The sequence below is a fragment of the Thunnus albacares genome, chromosome 23, assembly GCF_914725855.1.
Source record: "Thunnus albacares chromosome 23, fThuAlb1.1, whole genome shotgun sequence".
In the NCBI taxonomy this organism is placed as follows: Eukaryota; Metazoa; Chordata; class Actinopteri; order Scombriformes; family Scombridae; genus Thunnus; species Thunnus albacares.
The window spans coordinates 603,194-625,078 of record NC_058128.1 but is presented as its reverse complement, the minus strand read 5'-3'; the positions used below and the strand labels follow the sequence as shown (position 1 = coordinate 625,078).

At 35.9% G+C, this 21,885-nt stretch overlaps 1 protein-coding gene across 1 annotated transcript; it reads right to left on the bottom strand.

Annotated features, from left to right (window-relative positions):
* Positions 1–4,267: 4,267 nt before the first annotated feature.
* On the bottom strand, positions 4,268–20,149 carry tspan12 (tetraspanin 12). Its single transcript, XM_044343924.1, has 8 exons — positions 19,696–20,149; positions 19,463–19,619; positions 13,152–13,234; positions 12,637–12,772; positions 8,423–8,488; positions 6,856–6,963; positions 6,605–6,748; positions 4,268–6,019 (listed from the first exon to the last, which is right to left on the bottom strand). Exons 2-8 carry the CDS (start codon positions 19,526–19,528, stop codon positions 5,660–5,662), a joined length of 963 nt encoding a protein of 320 aa, XP_044199859.1. The 5' UTR covers positions 19,529–19,619; positions 19,696–20,149; the 3' UTR covers positions 4,268–5,659.
* Between the last annotated feature and the right edge of the window lie 1,736 nt (positions 20,150–21,885).

Genomic DNA, 21,885 nt, shown 5'->3' with positions numbered 1-21,885 from the left:
ATAAAATCACAGGAGGAGCAAGAAAAGACTTTAAAACTCACACTCTAATATCTCAAAAACAGTAAAAGATAGAAAAAACATGTAAATGCAAGATTTGTAGGTCAAAGTCTCGTGACTCATTTAAAGTATGAAGTTTGTATCTAAAACTATGTGGAAGCAGTAAATGTTCAAAAAGGTGTGGGTTCGCTCACACTCTCCATTCAAATATATGAGTATGTTTCTGTGTCCAGCTGCAGTTACTTATTGTCTCTACACACCTGACAGTACACATGTCAATCAAACTTTCAAAATAAAAGCACACCACACTTGTAAGAGATATCCCTCATTTTTAAAAAGCAAAATTATCTGATCCCGACGGGCCAGAGTGTGAGGTCCCGACCTGCTTGCAGCTTTAATTCAGACAGTTTTTTAAAAACCATAACTATGATTGTTGTGGCATTTACTGTTGCCATGACAACGAAGGTTGCCTAACTTTAAGGAAATAGTAACTTTAACCCAAACCAGGTGGTTTTTGTGCCTAAACCAAACCAGACACAGTGTTGTCATGCAATAAAACATCATTACTTTTTCAGCCCTGTGAGTCTGAGCCAAACACACCAGAGTTGGACGGCAGCCAATCAGAGCTCAGCATATGTTGGAAATCCTTCAACACTGCTGGAAAACCATCCAGGTGTCGACCTCATGATTCTGGTTCAGATATTAACAGAGTGCAAAGCTGTCATCAAGGCAAACAGTGGTGAAAGACACTTTGTTGTTTATACCATGAATCTATATGAGTTATTTCATAGTTTTGATGTCTTCAGTTTTGTTCTATGATGTAGAAAATAGTAAAAATATAAAAACCCTTGAATGAGAAGCTGCGTCCAAACTTATGAATGATGATGTAAAGACAAGATAAGACACAGTACAGTAAGATAAAACACTATATGTAACGATAGATCATTATCATCTATCAATCTATTTATCTATCTATCTAAAATCTATCTATCTATCATCTATCTATTTATCTATAATCTATCTATCTATCTATAATCTATCTATCAGCTGTTAGTGGATGCAGGCGGAGCCAGACTGAGGCGATGTGGTCGTTGGACATTGCGGGTGAGGAACTATTAATATAGTGTACAGTGGTTGCAGAGGTAGAATTTCAGACACACTGGACGTTAAGAGCTGTTCACGCTGGACAGCTGACACCCTGTATGTGTGTGTTTATGTGTGTTATGATCTCCAGTTTCTCCCAACAGCTGCAGCACAACTTGAGGAATGTGTTTTAGTTGAGATGTTTGGTCTCAGACTCAATTCACAGTTTTTAAGCTTCACAGTTTGGACGAACGACGTCCACTCTGCTTTTCCTTTTCTTACACCTCTGTAGGAAAAACCCATCTTCAGGACTTTTATCACACCACGTTTCTGCCTCTAGATGAACTTTTACAGACTGTCATATGATTCATGATGATTTATCTCATTTGCAGGAATTTCAGAGGTGGAACAGTCAGATATTCTCACTTTAATGACTTTAAGAGGCCTGGAGATGTGAGACCATCCAGTAATTTACTACTCTAAGAATTTTCAGAGGCCTAAAGAGGTCAATGTATATATTATTTCTAGGGATGCACGATATTGGATTTTTTTACCGATATCCAATACGCCGATATTCCCAACTCACTGTAGCCGATACTGATATATGCACATATTTTTTTCCACCTGGCTGAGGAGACTATTATACATGCAAGCATAGATTGTTCTAAGGTTGATCAATAAAGACAATATATGAAGGAAGAACTTAGGAAGACTGGAGTTCAGGAGCTCAGCATTAAAACTTTAATGAACCTGCCAAGTGGGAGCAGCAGTAGAGTTTTCATTGAGTTTATTAGACAGACAGGATTAATGTGCAGGATTTAATCTCTGGTCCACACTCCGGAGCAGAAGGTGGCGGTAATGCACCTAATACGCTGGTTGACAACCGCCGTTATAAACCAAAAAGAAGTTTTTTTCCCAAACAGAGTGATACATCCTGTCAGCTGAGGTGTTTCCTATCTGTGCAGCCGAACACAGCAGCTCCTCAACGGACTGTTTCACCCTGACGGTCCCGGTGTTTCCTCCGCAGGCTGCACTTCACTCAGCTGCTTCTTCCCACTTTAACCTGAATAACAAACCGGGGCTCGGTGCTCCGGTTGGATCCACACGGAGAGCCGAGGCTAACGTTAGCTGAGAGGCTAGCGGAGCATTAGTCGCAGCATGACCAGAGAGAAGCACAGCTAGCTAGCCTCCGCTAGAAGAAGCAGCGGGTCTGACAGGCAGCTGAGTGAAGTGAAGCCTGCGGAGGAAACATCAGGACCGCGGAGGGAAACGCAGTCAGACGGCGGAGGAGAAGGCAACATATCGGCCTCTCATAATCAGCAGAAAATGTTCACTTCCTGATACTGATGACATGCCTATAATATCACGCATCCCTAATTATTTCACAAGAAAATAGACATTTTTTAATATATTTTTCCTTTAAACACCTTGCGATCACTCAGGTTTATGTTGGGACGTCTTTAGAGGGTCCGACTGTAATCCAGGTACAACGCACAGCACAACATACACCTGAAATCTTAAAATATTAAGGAGGGCTGCAAGTAACGGCTATTTTCATTATCAATTACTCTTCTGATTATTTTCTTGATCAATCATTTATTCAATGAAAAAAGTCCACGTCGATGTCTTCAGTTTGCTTGTTTTGTGTCACTAATGATCTAAAACCTTCCGATATTCACTTTACTGTCACATAAAACAAAGAAATACAGCAAGTTGTCGCATTTGAGGAGCTTGAACCACAGAACATTTGGAACGTTTGCTTGAATAATGACAGAAATGATTAATGAAATATTAAAAATGGTTGATTAATTGATTAATCGTCTGCCTTCAGAGCAGTCTGACGCTCAACAGTTAACCAATCCTTGAGAACTAATTTAACTCAGGAAGCTGCAGCATGTTCAGTTTGTAACCAGGAAAACAGCTTTTTTGATGACATCAGCACTTTTACACACCTGTTCACCTGCTGTGTGACAAAACGATCTCAACTCAAAGGTCCACTTACAGGCTTTTCCTCCAGTCAGAGATCATGACCGTAAACACTGAGCCTCCCAAACCTTCATGTAGACGTTATTTTTGATAAATCGACCACATATTCAAAGTCTAAGTAGATGATTTCTCATCTGAAAGAATCATAAAAGTGACTCAGGTTGCAGATGGTGGCTGAGGTCATACAGGGGTCGTACAGGGGTCATACAGGGGTCATACAGGGGTCGTACATGCAAGTACTGAAGTGTTTGTTCTGATTCGTGAAACGTTTCAAAAATTACAGAAAGGGAAATAATCATGTTATGAATTCAGTGTCTCTGGATGACTTCTGGTGTGTTTTTATCTTAACGTGGACTAAGACATGGAGTCAGACTTTGACCTGTGACTGATGACGTTTAAAGGACAGTTCCCAGTGTTCCCAGTGTTCCCAGTGTGTTAAACCAGCAGTCAGGTGTCTGTAATCATTCCTCCTGTTCATACTGGATATTAAAAGATCCTTCAAATGTGCTTTCAATGGAAGTGATGGAGGATAAAATCCACAGTGTGTCCACACAGTCATTTAAAAGTCTGTGTGAAGCTTCTATTCAGCTTCAGCAGTCTGAGTTAGTCATATCAAGTGGATATCTGACACATTTACAGTCTTTTTAGCATCAAATTCCCTCTTTGTGTTTCCTCGGACAGTGTTTCCCTGTTGAGCTGCAGGTGGAAGAATAGTAACAAAAAGAGGAACTTTGGCACTAAAAAGACTGTAACGTTGAAAGATATCTACTTGATTTGACTCATTTGGACGCTGAAGCTTCATATTAGCTTCAGACTGTGGATTTTGTCCTCCATCACTTCCATTGTAAGGTCATTATGAAGGGATCTTCTAATGGTCAGTATGAACAGGAGGAATGATTACAGCAAGAAACACAGCTTTAATGTTCATTTGATGACTGACTGTTGGTTTAAGATGGACGTGAACACAAGTACAGACAAATAATGCAGTTTGAGAAAGATCTAATGTCCACATTCATCACAAGTGTTTTATTTATGTCGAGCATCACTAAACGGGGGCGTGTTAAAGGTTAACATACAGTTGTCTGTTTTCTGTATTAAAGTTGTTGACATGCAGTAAGTCGTGTTGATCTCCACCTACAGCAATTACCCACCCGGCTGGTAGAGTTTGATCAGTAAATCAAACGTCCACAGATCAGTGTAATCCTGCTTTAATGTTTAGTTTTTATTCCAGTGAGAAAACGCTCCAATAACTGTGAGACAAATATTATTAAATATTCAGAACCATGCACAGTTTCTAATATACAATATAACACTCTGATAAAACCGTCTGCTCTGCTTCCAGTGGGTCCTGACGCACCTCCTCGAAAGTTTCATTTCAAGTCTGACTGAAAAAGTTCAGAGACATCAAGACGTGGGTCTGTCTCTCTACGAGTGGTTGTTTCCATTAGTGCTGAAGTTCATGTTCTCGTCCAGTGAAGAAACACAACGTACCACGAAGTAAAGTACCAGAATCCATCGTGTTCCTGCAGAATTCACTCCGAGTTCGTTAACAACCTGTTTTGTCTTTGTACCTTTGTCATCACAGAGTTCCTGATGTGTTTTCCTCACATCTGCGGTGATCTCATTAAAGGATTATTCTGCTTAATCCCGACTCTGCTCTCAGTCTGGTAGTTTTATCCTTCAGTTCTAGTAACAATCACATTATTCTCACCGAGTTAACATCTGAGATCTGAGAACACTGATGTTGTTCCTCTGCTCTACTTCCTGTTTGACCCCCCAGTCATCAGGATAACCTGTTGGTTTGTTGTTTGGACTTTATCTCAAACAAACCTGCGGAAAAACCTTCCTGAACTTAACATGCAAAAGAAAAACAGCTTCAGTCTTTAAGTGACGACTGACACAAAGCATCGCCATGACAACAGCGATGGTTCTAAAGAATCATATTTAAAAAGGGACAAGTTGAAAGTATTCTTTCTGTTTATTACATTTCAAACCGACACCTTCGCAAAGTGAGTTAACCGGAATAACAAACCTGAATCAGACAACAACGTTCCATCTGGATGCAAAACAGATCCTAAAGAGATCATGTCTGCTCTCAGCGTCTCTTCTGACTCCTCACATGTTTTAAACAGAAAGTTTCTGCTTGTTGTTGAACCAGCGAGCTGCTGACTGAGATCTGAATCAGAGGATATGATGTGTGTCAAACTCTGAACTGCCTAAAGACGCTAAATGAATTTCAGTGTCAGCTGACAAAGTCATATCGTATCGTGTGTCTGAAAGGCAGGAAAACCAGGTCCAAAATAGACCAGAGGACAGTCAAGACCATCAGAACTGGTCTGAAATAAACTGGACACAGAGTTTCAGACACGTCGACACACAGACCTGAAACCTGCAGCTGTACAGCAGGACCTGATCACACCAGTCTGGACCTGGACCCACAAAGATCTCTAACGTCTGACGGTTATTTAGTGACGTCACCGTGTTCTCAGATGTCAGATATTAACTTGCCGTATTCAATGTTGTTATTACTGATAGAAACTCATTAAAACTACCAAAACAAACCAGATTTCTCCTTTAATCTTGAAGCCGTTTGCTACGACAGTCGCTCCATCTCAAACTGGTGTTGGCCCAGCTTGGCGGCGGCGGCGGCGTTGCTGGTGGTGATGTTGGGCGGATTAGCCCAGCCTTTATTTGTGCGGGTGCAGCCTGACTTTGAGGCTTCAGCCGAGGGTCCGTGAGTCACTGAGAGGGGGGCAGAGTCGTCTGTTACTGGCGGCGGCGGCGGCGTTGAGTCCAGCTCTGGGGATTTGCGTCCATAATAAAGCGCCCAGAGCAGCGTGAGTGTCAGCGCCATGGCCAGGATCTGAGCCACGCCGATGGACACACCCAGGAAACGCAACACCTGCAGCTGCTTCGTCCCACGAATAAAACTGTAGATCTTTGGACCGCAGCCCTGAGACAGAAATACACCAAGTTAATAAACATGTTGCTGGTTTGAATTTGTCTAAATGACTGAAAATGAAAGAGCTGATCATGTGTATCGGGTATCCAGGTGTTGCTTTGTTGTCAGGTAACAGTAGAATCACTCGATCCACACACAGTAATTACACACAGACACACAAAACCAGAGCAGCAAGACTCTGACGCTGCATCAGCTTCCTCCATCTCTAAACTGTTAATGTGAAACCTGGTTTCCACAGGTGTGTGTATTTAGGTAACCAGGTTCTTCTTCTGCTCTTTACAAGTTCACACATGCAAAACAACAAAGAGAGCAGAGATCATTACAGAGCGACGCCAAGTCCAACTGAATCACCTGTAGAAGAACATAAATTCATTCTGATGGTATCTCATAATAACATATTATATATAATGATATATTATTATTATATATAATATGTTCCAGGAAATTAGTGTAAAATTAAAGGAGCTGTAAAATAAAGCGTCACCAAACTTAAAGGACCTTCAGGGTAGATTCAGCTCTCTGATTGGATAAAAGCAGCTCTGACTCTCGTCCAATAAGAAGACAGCGGTGTCTCACCTCTTGGTGGAGGTCGCTGAGGTCGTGGTAGTGGGCGTGGCGAGCACATCCTGGATACTGATTGGAGCAGCAGGAGTCAGGTGGCCACTCCATCTCTGTCATCTCCAGCCAATCAGTGAAGTAGATCACCCCGCAGCATTTAAACTGTCGGGCAGGTAAACACACACACACACACACCTGTCAGTCAGCACGCAGGTCACATGACCACAGGGCATGTGTGTGTGTGTGTGTGTGTGTGTGTGACCTCTGACCTCTGTCTGGAAGGTGTTCCAGGTGTGTGTGAGCCACTGGTAACGCTGCAGGCCGAAGTTTGGCATCCGAGACTTCAGGCTGATCATATCAGAGCGCTGCACCGCGGGCTGAACACACACACACACACACACACACACACACACACACACACACACACACACACACAAACCATTGATATTTTAATCAATACATGAGAGGAATGGTGCAGTGAGATAAGCATCCTGCTGATAAGACACATTCACTACATTACCCACAACCCCCTGCAGGCAGCCAGGTGAAGAACACACACAGCTGCTCGACACTGAAGCACTAAAATATCTTTTACTCTCTTTATTTTTATCTTTATTCTGTAAATCATTTAAATCTGGAGATCACTTTGTCTTTATGTCATATTAATTAAATTATTATTATTATTATTATCATATCAGCCACAGTATTTAGTCTCTTTGACGTCTGTCTATCACAGCTTCATGTAGAGTTTGAATTCTACATTAAAGTCCTGACTTCACTTCCTGGGACTAGTTGATGGGAAAAGGTCAAAAGGTCAGCAGTTAAAGTTCCTTCAGTGCATTTTATGTTTGTGTTTCTCATCATGAAGAAACTGAAAACAAATAAAAAATGTCATCATGCTGTTAAATTCTTTGTTCTTTTATATGTTTTGAGTATTTTCTGCCTTTAATAGAGACGTCATTAGTGGAGAAATATCAGTAAATCTGATCATTTCATTAAATCATAACATTAAAATATTTTACAGGATATTAAACATGTTTTTTACGGCGTAATGATCGATATCAGACTATCGGTTGTGATTTCCTGTCAGCTGATTGATCTGGACGCTGACGTGTCGCTGTGAGTTTTCATGGTCGGTGAAACTGGATCTGAGCTGCGAGCAGCAGCGAGCCGGACGTGTCGCACATTTCTGGTTATTCTTAGAACTGAGTGTGCAGCTGCTCGCCAGCTCTCCTCTGATTGGTCCGTTTCACATGTGCAGTGGTCGACACAAATATTCACAAACTTCACAAAACTGAAAACAAACATTATAAGGAACAAAAAAAACAGAGATTTTGAGAATAATCACAATTTTATGAGAAAAATGTTTCTTTAAAAAAATGTGTAAAATAGTTTTATGAGATTGCATGTAATTAATTATGAGATAAAAGCTGTAATCTTAGGAGAAAAAGTCACTGTATGACCAGTTAAAATGGTCATTTTGATGAAGAAGTTATAATATTATGATGTAAAGCTGCTTTATTTTCTTATACACAGAAAAAAGTTGTAATTATTTGAGAAAACAAGTCTTCATATTTTAAGAATAAGTTAAAAATCACCGAAGAGACGATGTAATTTTATAAGAAAACATGATTTTGGAAAAAAGAAAAGTCAGAATTATGATAAAAAAGTTGCCTCGATTATTTGATAATTTCTTGTTTTTACTTTTTGTTGCTGTTCTGTTTTATAGACTCAGATCCTAAAAAAAAAAAAACTGAACTAAACATTAAAATATCTTAAAAATATTCTACATTTGTGTTTTGCAGTTGATAAAAATGAAGCGTTGAGTTTTGTCACCTGGTCGTAGGTCCAGACGGCGCTCGCCAGCTCCACACAGAAGATCACCAGCAGACTGCCGAAGTACTGAAACACAACAGAGACGACGCAGACATGAAGACATGAAGACATGAAGTCAAAGAGAAAGTAGAAAGTCTCCGAAATGGAATCATCAGCTTTAAGTTGACATGTTAGTTAGTTGACATTATTTACAGAGCAACATTATCATTCATGTGGAGTCGTGTTTCCGTCCAATATTCTCTCTCTTTTAGGGGGAAATATCAGGCTCTGTAGCTGCAGGTAAGCTAACTGTTAGCAGGTAAAAACGATGCTACGAGACACTGAGAGTGAACCAGAACAGTAAAGCCGGACAGTTTTCGAGTTAAATTGATTTGTTATTTTATTGTTTCTGTTGTCGAGAACGAGTATGAAATTTCATTACAGCCCATCATTTTATAATTGTGACTAAATCAACATTAATCTGGTTAATACTGTGTATTCAGCTGTATTGACATAACACAGAGCTGGAAAACCTCCATTTTTGGGGTAAAAAGTGTCTGAATAGAGGCTGAAAAGTGAGAGAAAGATGCGTTTACACATGAATCCGGCGTGAAGTGGACGGACTCTAATTATTCGAGGTGTTTTCAGGTATTTGTTGCTCAGCGTTAGACGACAGAGACATCAGGCATCTGAAATGAATTACAAACAGTGAAGATGAATGTGTGAGTGTTTGCGGAGTGTAAATATGAGCAGACTCTCTGCACACACATCATACAAACCCTCCCTGTCAGGCGTGTGGGAGGATGAACTTTTGACCTCTTTCATATAAACACTGTCGGAGGAGAAACCTGCAGGTGAGAAAATAAAAAGCGTCTTTCTTGTTTCAGACCAGCTGCAGCTGCAGAGTTCAGCTCACACCTGAAATATCTGATAGTTTCAGTCTTTAACCGATGACGGAGGAGAACAGCAGCTCTCAGGGTGAAAGGTCAGGCGTGATGAACGTCAACGTTGCTGCGTTGTTGAACATGTTGAGCAGCTGAACCAGTCTGAACCAACAAGCACACAGTTATTACTGAGACTGTTTGAGGGAAGATAGTGAACTAACCATCACTGTCATTATAGATTCATATTCTCATTACTTTTTAATTGATTGTTTCATTGTTTCATCTATAAAATATCAGAAAATATTGAAAAATGTCGACATTTTCACTGTGTCCTAAGAGATTCAGAGAATTTTTGCCTAAAAAATGACTTAAACGACTATTAAAACAGTTGCTGATTAATATTCTGGTAAATTTATTGACTAATCGTTGGACAGACGTGAGTTTATTCAACTGATTGATTGATAATAAACGAGTGAAACGTGTTGAATCATTATCAGTTCATCTTCTGATTTATTATTTTCTCTATTCATTGTTTTTTTCTTTAAAATGTCATAAAATACTGAAAAATTTACGTTAAAGTTTCAAACTACTCAACGTCACATATTCTCATTTTTCGCTGACAATAATATAAAATAATATAAATTAGAGAATATTTGCTTCAAAAACAATGAACTGATTATCAAACTAGTTTGTTATTATTTTATATAAAATATTCAGACATGAGAGCGACGTGTTAACAGGCTGCAGCGTCTTTACGTTAACATGATCTGCACACACACATCCAACTAACCATTACTGTCATTATTGATCCTCCTGCTGATTAATCATTTCATCTATAAAAAGCAGAGCTGCAACAATTAGTCAATTAACTGATTAGTTGCTATTAAATGAATCACCCACTATTTTGATAATCAATTAATTGTTTTGAGTCATTTTTTAAAGAAGAAAAAGTCCAAATTTTCTGATTCCAGCTTCTTAGATGTGAATATGTCCTGGTTTCTTTCGTCTCTACGACACTAAACTGAATATATTTGTGGACAAAACAAGACATTTGATGACGTCATCTTTGGGAAACACTGATTAACATTAATCATCAATCAGTTATTGAGAAAATAATCGACGGATTAATCAATAATCAAAATAATCGTTAGTTGCAGCTCTGATCAAAGGTCACGTCTTCAACTATTTCTTCTCTCAGTCTGTACAGGATGAGGTGGAGCGCTCGGCTCTATTGTGATGTCATCTCCCAGGTGTGTTGGGGGTCGCTCTGTGTGTGTGTGTGTGTGTGTGTGTGTGTGTGTGTGTGTGTGTGGAGGGGGGGTGGGGGGGGGCACTTCCTGTCTCTGCTGGGAGTCCGTTCAGCAGCCTGAAGCTGCTCTCTGTCCCAACGTCTCGTCTTTCAGAAACAGCCTGAAGGGACAATCTTATCTCCACTGAAGGACAATAGAGACACCGGACACCTGGCCCCGCCCCCTCAGGTGACAGCAGACAGGTGATCTGGATCAGATCCCCCCCCCGACCAGAGCCTCATCTCCACCTGTGTTAACCTGAGATCTGATCTGCACAACTGAGTCAGTTGGATCAAAATATAACTAAAATATTACCATAAAATGTTTAACATGTAAATTCATAAAAGGGCATATTTTAATGATAATGAGGGTTATAATTATTATTATTATTATTATTATTATTATTATTATTTATAAAGCACTGTGTTCTGATGTCATCCCTACAACTAAATACAATGTATGTATATTGCAAATGTGTGTTGTTGTTTTTTGTTGTGACACAAATTTAAGTAACCACAACACTTTAACCACAACACAGATACGACTCACCTCAGATATGACTACGGAGTGTTTACATACATTACATGTATATCACGAATGTGCAAGTTTACATAACTGCAACTACAAAGAGAAGAACTGGAGAAGAGCATGTATGTACTTTGTATAAAACAAAACGCACAAGCTTTATCACTACTGAGGGAGAGCATTTATCACAGATTTGTGTGTCTTTGTGTGTTGTGAATTTTTTTGATGTACGTAAGCAAAACTTACATAAATTCAGGTGCGTATTTAACTAAAGTAGAGTGTATATCACAGATTTGTGATGTATACCTCAAATATGTACATAAGTCAGGATGGTATATAACACAAATGTGTGTGTATGATGTATCTCATGGATTAACACACTAAAATAACCAGAACTCAGCGTGTTTATTATAAATGTTCATACTTATGTAACTGCAACAGAAGGAGAATTACACCGTAAGTTCATTATTGTGTGTATCATGCATTTTCGTACGTATGTAACTGCAACTTAAGGACTCTCATAGAACCAATGTGTGTGAATTTATTTACGTATGTAACCAAAAACTCAAATAGTATGACATATAACATAAATCTACCTACATATGCAACTAAAGGAGAGTGTATATAGCAGCACGTTTATTTATATTACACATAATTCAATTTATGCACAAATGTAACTGCAGGACAGCGTATTTCCCACATTTGTGTAATCATTTGTATCAGAAAGAGAATGAATGTTAGGCCTTATTTATCATTAATAATAAGTATATAAACATTAACAAATAGTTTATAACTTACTATAATGTTGTTACAAGCAGACATAAAGACATTTAAAGTGTTTATTAATGTCACACATTTTATATTATTACAGCTGTGTTTTACTATGTTGTGATTCTGTTTATACAGCAGCAAAGACTTCTGGGTGTCAACAAATACATTAATAAACACTTAGATCTGCTGTGATGTAATAACTCTTTATATCTGATTATTAATACATAACAGTGAGTTATTAACATTTATTAACTCTATATCTGATTATTTATACATTATAGTGAGTTATTAACATGTATTAACTCTTTATATCTGATTATTTATACGTTATAGTGAGTTATTAACATGTATTAACTCTTTATATCTGATTATTTATACATTATAGTGAGTTATTAACATGTATTAACTCTTTATATCTGATTATTTATACATTATAGTGAGTTATTAACATGTATTAACTCTTTATATCTGATTATTTATACGTTATAGTGAGTTATTAACATGTATTAACTCTTTATATCTGATTATTAATACGTTATAGTGAGTTATTAACATGTATTAACTCTTTATATCTGATTATTTATACATTATAGTGAGTTATTAACATGTATTAACTCTTTATATCTGATTATTAATACATTATAGTGAGTTATAAACATGTATTAACTCTTTATAGACTGATTGATAAATGTGTTTGACTGAATGAAGTGATTGTGAATCATTAATGATAATGAATGATATAAACAGTAACACAGAGGAAACGTACCCAGGACAGCAGCAGCAGGTTACATTTGAGCGTGCCGCAGTATCCCACCATGGCCACGATGATGAGAAAACAGCACACAGCGATGATGACGGGATGGACAGCTGGAGAATATGTGAGGACAGCTGCTTCCTCCAGCCTGCAGAGAAACACACAAACACAGCGACTCTCTGAGCTGCTGGAAGAGTTTTCATTTATTTATTAATTTATTTGTGTCTGCGCTCCCCCGCTGTTATGAATCCAGCAGCTCACACACTGAGCCAAGTCTGCAGGAATGTGACAGTTTGAATCATCTCCTGCAACATGGACGAGTCTGTCTGCAGAGAGACGAGCTGAGTTTACATCAGCAGGAGTCTTTTCTCCGTGTTACACTGCAAAATATGTTTCTGAGTACCTGAGGTCTTATATATAAAATATAAAATCATACATATATATCTAGATAGAGCATACAGGGGGATGTCTGATCAGCTAATTGATCTGTAAAACCCTCTGGAGTTACCTGACTGTCTGAGACTCACCTGGTGTGGGCTGTCAGGGTCAGGACGGTGTTCAGGGGGTCTCTGATCCACGCTGCCACTCCCAGGACACATGCTGACATCAGCTGGACACACACAGAGAAACACACAGAAATAAACACACAGAAATAAACACACATGGATCAGTTTCTGCTGCCCGCAAATAACATCTCAGAATGTGAAACCTGCTCTCACACACGGACGGTGGCCTACTTTAACTTTAACTGTTATCTTCTACTTTAACTTTAACTGTTAACTTCTACTTTAACTTTAACTGTTAACTTCTACTTTAACTTTAACTGTTAACTTCTACTTTAACTTTAAATGTTAACTTCTACTTTAACTTTAACTGTTAACTTCTACTTTAACTGTTAACTTCTACTTTAACTGTTAACTTCTACTTTAACTTTAAATGTTAACTTCTACTTTAACTATTAACTTCTACTTTAACTTTAAATGTTAACTTCTACTTTAACTGTTAACTTCTACTTTAACTTTAAATGTTAACTTCTACTTTAACTGTTAACTTCTACTTTAACTTTCACTGTTAACTTCTACTTTGACTGTTAACTTCTACTTTAACTGTTAACTTCTACTTTTACTTTAAATGTTAACTTCTACTTTAACTTTAAATGTTAACTTCTACTTTAACTTTCACTGTTAACTTCTACTTTAACTGTTAACTTCTACTTTAACTGTTAACTTCTACTTTAACTTTAACTGTTAACTTCTACTTTAAATGTTAACTTCTACTTTAACTTTCACTGTTAACTTCTACTTTAACTGTTAACTTCTACTTTAACTGTTAACTTCTACTTTAACTTTCACTGTTAACTTCTACTTTAACTGTTAACTTCTACTTTCACTGTTAACTTCTACTTTAACTTTAAATGTTAACTTCTACTTTGACTGTTAACTTCTACTTTAACTTTCACTGTTAACTTCTACTTTGACTGTTAACTTCTACTTTAACTGTTAACTTCTACTTTCACTGTTAACTTCTACTTTAACTTTAAATGTTAACTTCTACTTTGACTGTTAACTTCTACTTTAACTGTTAACTTCTACTTTAACTTTAAATGTTAACTTCTACTTTAACTGTTAACTTCTACTTTCACTGTTAACTTCTACTTTAACTTTAAATGTTAACTTCTACTTTGACTGTTAACTTCTACTTTAACTGTTAACTTCTACTTTAACTTTAAATGTTAACTTCTACTTTAACTGTTAACTTCTACTTTAACTTTCACTGTTAACTTCTACTTTGACTGTTAACTTCTACTTTAACTGTTAACTTCTACTTTTACTTTAAATGTTAACTTCTACTTTAAATGTTAACTTCTACTTTAACTTTAACTGTTAACTTCTACTTTAACTGTTAACTTCTACTTTCACTGTTAACTTCTACTTTAACTTTCACTGTTAACTTCTACTTTAACTGTTAACTTCTACTTTCACTGTTAACTTCTACTTTAACTTTCACTGTTAACTTCTACTTTAACTGTTAACTTCTACTTTAACTGTTAACTTCTACTTTAAATGTTAACTTCTACTTTAACTTTCACTGTTAACTTCTACTTTCACTGTTAACTTCTACTTTAACTGTTAACTTCTACTTTAACTGTTAACTTCTACTTTCACTGTTAACTTCTACTTTAACTTTCACTGTTAACTTCTACTTTAACTTTCACTGTTAACTTCTACTTTAACTGTTAACTTCTACTTTAACTGTTAACTTCTACTTTAAATGTTAACTTCTACTTTAACTTTCACTGTTAACTTCTACTTTAACTGTTAACTTCTACTTTCACTGTTAACTTCTACTTTAACTTTCACTGTTAACTTCTACTTTAACTTTCACTGTTAACTTCTACTTTCACTGTTAACTTCTACTTTAACTTTCACTGTTAACTTCTACTTTAACTGTTAACTTCTACTTTCACTGTTAACTTCTACTTTAACTTTCACTGTTAACTTCTACTTTAACTTTAACTGTTAACTTCTACTTTAACTGTTAACTTCTACTTTAACTTTCACTGTTAACTTCTACTTTAACTGTTAACTTCTACTTTCACTGTTAACTTCTACTTTAACTTTCACTGTTAACTTCTACTTTCACTGTCACTGTTAACTTCTACTTTAACTGTTAACTTCAACTTTAACTGTCACTGTTAACTTCTACTTTCACTATTAACTTCTACTTTCACTGTTAACTTCTACTTTAACTTTCACTGTTAACTTCTACTTTCACTGTTAACTTCTACTTTAACTTTCACTGTTAACTTCTACTTTCACTATTAACTTCTACTTTCACTGTTAACTTCTACTTTAACTTTCACTGTTAACTTCTACTTTCACTGTTAACTTCTACTTTAACTTTCACTGTTAACTTCTACTTTCACTGTTAACTTCTACTTTCACTGTTAACTTCTACTTTAACTTTCACTGTTAACTTCTACTATAACTTTAACTGTTAACTTCTACTTTCACTGTTAACTTCTACTTTAACTTTCACTGTTAACTTCTACTTTCACTGTTAACTTCTACTATAACTTTAACTGTTAACTTCTACTTTCACTGTTAACTTCTACTTTAACTTTCACTGTTAACTTCTACTATAACTTTAACTGTTAACTTCTACTTTCACTGTTAACTTCTACTTTAACTTTAACTGTTAACTTCTACTTTCACTGTTAACTTCTACTTTAACTTTCACTGTTAACTTCTACTTTAACTTTCACTGTTAACTTCTACTATAACTTTAACTGTTAACTTCTACTTTCACTGTTAACTTCTACTTTAACTTTCACTGTTAACTTCTACTTTCACTGTTAACTTCTACTTTCACTGTTAACTTCTACTATAACTTTCACTGTTAACTTCTACTTTCACTGTTAACTTCTACTTTAACTGTTAACTTCTACTTTAACTTTAACTGTTAACTTCTACTTTAACTGTTAACTTCTACTTTAACTTTCACTGTTAACTTCTACTTTAACTTTAAATGTTAACTTCTACTTTTACTTTAAATGTTAACTTCTACTTTTACTTTAAATGTTAACTTCTACTTTTACTTTAAATGTTAACTTCTACTTTAACTGTTAACTTCTACTTTAACTTTAAATGTTAACTTCTACTTTAACTTTCACTGTTAACTTCTACTTTAACTTTAAATGTTAACTTCTACTTTTACTTTAAATGTTAACTTCTACTTTTACTTTAAATGTTAACTTCTACTTTAACTGTTAACTTCTACTTTAACTTTCACTGTTAACTTCTACTTTAAATGTTAACTTCTACTTTAACTATTAACTTCTACTTTAACTTTAAATGTTAACTTCTACTTTAACTGTTAACTTCTACTTTAACTGTTAACTTCTACTTTTACTTTAAATGTTAACTTCTACTTTAACTTTAACTGTTAACTTCTACTTTAACTTTAAATGTTAACTTCTACTTTAACTGTTAACTTCTACTTTAACTGTTAACTTCTACTTTAACTTTAAATGTTAACTTCTACTTTAACTGTTAACTTCTACTTTTACTTTAAATGTTAACTTCTACTTTAACTTTAACTGTTAACTTCTACTTTAACTGTTAACTTCTACTTTAACTTTAAATGTTAACTTCTACTTTAACTGTTAACTTCTACTTTAACTTTAACTGTTAACTTCTACTTTAACTTTAACTGTTAACTTCTACTTTAACTGTTAACTTCTACTTTAACTTTAACTGTTAACTTCTACTTTAACTGTTAACTTCTACTTTAACTTTAACTGTTAACTTCTACTTTAACTGTTAACTTCTACTTTAACTTTAAATGTTAACTTCTACTTTAACTGTTAACTTCTACTTTAACTTTAAATGTTAACTTCTACTTTAACTGTTAACTTCTACTATAACTTTAAATGTTAACTTCTACTTTAACTGTTAACTTCTACTATAACTTTAACTGTTAACTTCTACTTTAACTTTAACTGTTAACTTCTACTATAACTTTAACTGTTAACTTCTACTTTAACTGTTAACTTCTACTTTAACTGTTAACTTCTACTATAACTTTAACTGTTAACTTCTACTTTAACTTTAAATGTTAACTTCTACTTTAACTGTTAACTTCTACTTTAACTTTAAATGTTAACTTCTACTTTAACTGTTAACTTCTACTTTTACTTTAAATGTTAACTTCTACTTTAACTTTAACTGTTAACTTCTACTTTAACTGTTAACTTCTACTTTAACTTTAAATGTTAACTTCTACTTTAACTGTTAACTTCTACTTTAACTTTAACTGTTAACTTCTACTTTAACTTTAACTGTTAACTTCTACTTTAACTGTTAACTTCTACTTTAACTTTAACTGTTAACTTCTACTTTAACTGTTAACTTCTACTTTAACTTTAACTGTTAACTTCTACTTTAACTGTTAACTTCTACTTTAACTTTAAATGTTAACTTCTACTTTAACTGTTAACTTCTACTTTAACTTTAAATGTTAACTTCTACTTTAACTGTTAACTTCTACTATAACTTTAAATGTTAACTTCTACTTTAACTGTTAACTTCTACTATAACTTTAAATGTTAACTTCTATTATAACTTTAACTGTTAACTTCTACTTTAACTGTTAACTTCTACTATAACTTTAACTGTTAACTTCTACTTTAACTGTTAACTTCTACTTTAACTGTTAACTTCTACTATAACTTTAACTGTTAACTTCTACTTTAACTTTAACTGTTAACTTCTACTTTAACTGTTAACTTCTACTATAACTTTAACTGTTAACTTCTACTTTAACTGTTAACTTCTACTTTAACTGTTAACTTCTACTATAACTTTAACTGTTAACTTCTACTTTAACTGTTAACTTCTACTATAACTTTAAATGTTATCTTCTACTATAACTTTAACTGTTAACTTCTACTTTAACTTTAACTGTTAACTTCTACTATAACTTTAAATGTTAACTTCTACTTTAACTGTTAACTTCTACTATAACTTTAACTGTTAACTTCTACTTTAACTGTTAACTTCTACTTTAACTGTTAACTTCTACTATAACTTTAAATGTTAACTTCTACTTTAACTTTAACTGTTAACTTCTACTTTGTTAACTTCTACTTTAAATGTTAACTTCTACTATAACTTTAACTGTTAACTTCTACTTTAACTTTAACTGTTAACTTCTACTTTAACTGTTAACTTCTACTTTAACTGTTAACTTCTACTATAACTTTAACTGTTAACTTCTACTTTAACTGTTAACTTCTACTTTAACTGTTAACTTCTACTATAACTTTAACTGTTAACTTCTACTTTAACTTTAACTGTTAACTTCTACTACAACTTTAAATGTTAACTTCTACTTTAACTTTAACTGTTATCTTCTACTTTAACTTTAAATGTTAACTTCTACTTTTACTTTAAATGTTAACTTCTACTTTCTCTACTTTACTGTAACTTTCTCTCTAAACTTTACCTTTGACTTTTACTGCAAACCTAAACTGCAGACTTTAACTTAAGCCTGAAAACTTAAATTTAAACTTTAAGTCTTTCTGTTCAGTCATCAGTGAGGTGATCAAAAACAACCACAGAGGAAGAGTTGGTCTTATTTAACTTTACTTTAACGTACAGAAACTAATCACTCGTATTTCCTAAATGAACCGACCCAACAGTGTATAAAGTACATAAACATCAGCTGCAACAATCAAATGCTGCTTCCAGATTAATGCAACAACTATATTAATCCAGTTATGTCTTAATAACGAAATAAATCTGCATCATGATGGTTCATCACATATGTAAACATGTGAACATGTGTTTCATGTGTGGTTTACTACATGTCCCTGCATGTTTCCACATGTAATATTATGAAACAATATCTTATGTTTTACATGTTAAATGTTTGAAAATCACATGATCATAAATGTGACATTTTAACATGTGAAATGTTTCACTAATGTGATAATGTGCAGTTCTGTGGTGCTTATTTCAGATGTCTTATTTCGTCCAAGCAGACATTCAGTTTCCTGTCAGACCAAGAAAAGAAAGAAAGTCTCACATGTTAGCAGCTGGAAACATCTGATTTTAGCAGTTTTGCGTCATTAAATGATCAAACACTTGATCAACTAACTGATTAATCGACTAATCGTTGCTCTAGTAACGCGCAGAAACCACTGAGAATTCTTTTGTTTCCTTTAGTTCCTGATCGATGACTGATCAATAAAGCTGTGATGATCCGGTGAGCTGTGGTGTGACAGTAACTCTGCGTGTTACTGATGTCAGTGTTGATGTGAGCAGCTGCTTCTCACCCAGAACAGTAAGTTGAGCGCGTACAGCAGACAGCGCAGACACCTCACCGCGTCCTCCCGTGCCATCCCGACCGCAGCTCCGCCGTCCTCCTCATCTGAGCCCGGGGCACCATGGCAACATGCTCACTGCAAACAAACAGGCCGGAGCTGCACGGCGCTGCGGAGATTATCACTCATTAGACAGGAGCCTCTTCTCAGAAACTGCGTCTGCTCCGTGCGTAAAAGCCGCATACCCTCCGTGTGTTGATCCGTGAGAAGCTCCAGGAAACATCCACAACAGGTGGTTTCTTACTTCCCCTCAGCCCGCCGGGATGATGGAGTGTGCGGCGGCGCTGACGTTTCCAAATCAATCATCACTCACTTAGCAGCGACACCCGCAGCTCGGACCGGCCTATAAATACTCTTTACGCGGATATACGCGTAAAATCCCGCATTTTCCACTCGTGAAGCGTGGTTGTGTGATCCAAAAGCTTCAAACCGAAACTCCAAACCGGAAAAAACACAAACTCAAAACCCAAAAAGTGCACAAACACGCGCCGCTCCGCTTCAACTCCTCCTCAACACGCGCGACAATCTCACTTTCACGCGTAAACTTTCCGTCTGGTGCGTTAAAGTCTGATCCAAACAGGCGAGCTGGAGTCCGGGGAGCTGCTGCTGTTGTAGCCGGAGCCCGGAGCAGTTAGGGGGTGGGAGGGGAGGGGTGGGAGGTGGGGGGGGCGGTGCGCTGTCCCGGTCCGTCCTGCCGCTTCTTCTTCTGCTCTAATTAAATGCGGCAGCAGCAGCAGCAGCTTCCCTCCTCCCTCCGTCAGTCCCCGGGGAGGACAGAGGAATGTGTCCGCCTCCAGCCGCACAGCCGCGGGGTCAATACAGAGGAAACACACGGACACATGGAGGCCTCTGCAGACACATGTGGCCAAAAGTATATGGACACATTATACTGGCAACATATACTATACGGCCAAAAGTATGTAGACACATAATACAAACTCTATTACATGGCTATCATGCATCAGTGCCCGGGCTTCCTCTACATGAGACTTGATTTTAAACTTTTTTAACTTACTTTTAAAGCTTCTGCATCTGAACTAGTTCTCAGGTCTGATGGATCAGGCTTTTGCTGTCAGAGCCTCCAAAATCCTGAATGTTTATAAAGCTTTTAAAAAACGAGTTTTTAAGCAAGATATTCTCATAAAGTTTCTCTCAGAGACACACAACACTGTGAAATGCTCCTTTACAATATTCTTCTTTATTACATATCAAACTGACTCAGGAGTGTGTTTGTTCCTCCTCTCAGTGTGACTATAAACCACAGAGTTCAACCATCTTCAAGCCAGATGAGATGACAAAGATGCAGAAACATTGTGCAGAAAACTGAACACAAAAGCAACAAACTGAAAATATTATTAGGAAATAAACTTAAAGAATTATGGAGATACACAAAACCCCAGAAACAATAATAAAGATATAAAGTCATACATACGCTCAATAAAAGACAAATGACTGGAAAAATGATTTGACTGTGAAACTCAATCAGCTCAGAGAAGCTCCTGTTGTTCACAGATGAAAACAAGTATAAAAAATAAAATGAACTGTTTTAAATTTCAGTCTCAATTTAAAAAAAGAAAAGTGTCAAAATAGAGTAAATAAACTTACATAAATGTACAGAATGCAGAGAGTTTAACACAGAGGTGTCTGATTCTTCTAAAGATCCAGTGTTACGTGTGTTTGGGTGTGATGTAATGAGTTAAAACATGCGTGTGTGTTTCTGTGGATGTGACATATTTACTGTTTATCGTCTTTACTTTGACATTCATCTTGTTTTTACTTCCATGTGAAGCTTTGAATCATTTGTTCTGAAAAGTTCTGTATAAATAAAGTTTATTGCTATTATTATAGTTCACAAGTACAACTGATCACCTGTTATTATAGTACAAGGAGTAATTATACAATAATAAATACATTAATAATAAATATAAAATAATAAAAATAAATTTAAAAAAATCTAAATACAGCAAAAGCAAACATGGCTGCACAGACCCACTAAACAACACAACTGCTGTATTCTGCTATCTCATGTCTGTTATAGGCCTTATATTACATATTTAAACACAATATATCATATACTAATGTTTATATGTATCCTGTTGTCCACTTTATATTCACACACCTGGATCAGAAGGTTGCTCTGTTCATTGATTTTTTGATATATTCTGCTTATCTGTATCTAAACTTCCTCTCTGGTGCTGCTGTGATGCTAAATATCCCTCCTGGGATCAATAAAGTTTGATTTTATCTGATTGATGGCTCCTGTTGCCATAAATCCGCCCTGACGGGATCATCGTTAAAGCTCCTCTGGTCTTTGATGATGTGATGTTTAATGTCAGGCTTCTTCCTCGGTGTGTTTCATTGTGCAGCAGACTGAA

Bases quoted from the DNA above. Each gene is read 5' to 3' on its own strand.
- tspan12 (XM_044343924.1), bottom strand. From the start codon at position 19,528: ATGGCACGGGAGGACGCGGTGAGGTGTCTGCGCTGTCTGCTGTACGCG. The intron at 8,489-12,636 runs GTACGTTTCCTC...GTTGTGTTTCAG, and splicing joins ACCTGCTGCTGCTGTCCTGG to TACTTCGGCAGTCTGCTGGT. The intron at 6,749-6,855 runs GTCAGAGGTCAC...CCTGCCCGACAG, and splicing joins GGAACACCTTCCAGACAGAG to TTTAAATGCTGCGGGGTGAT.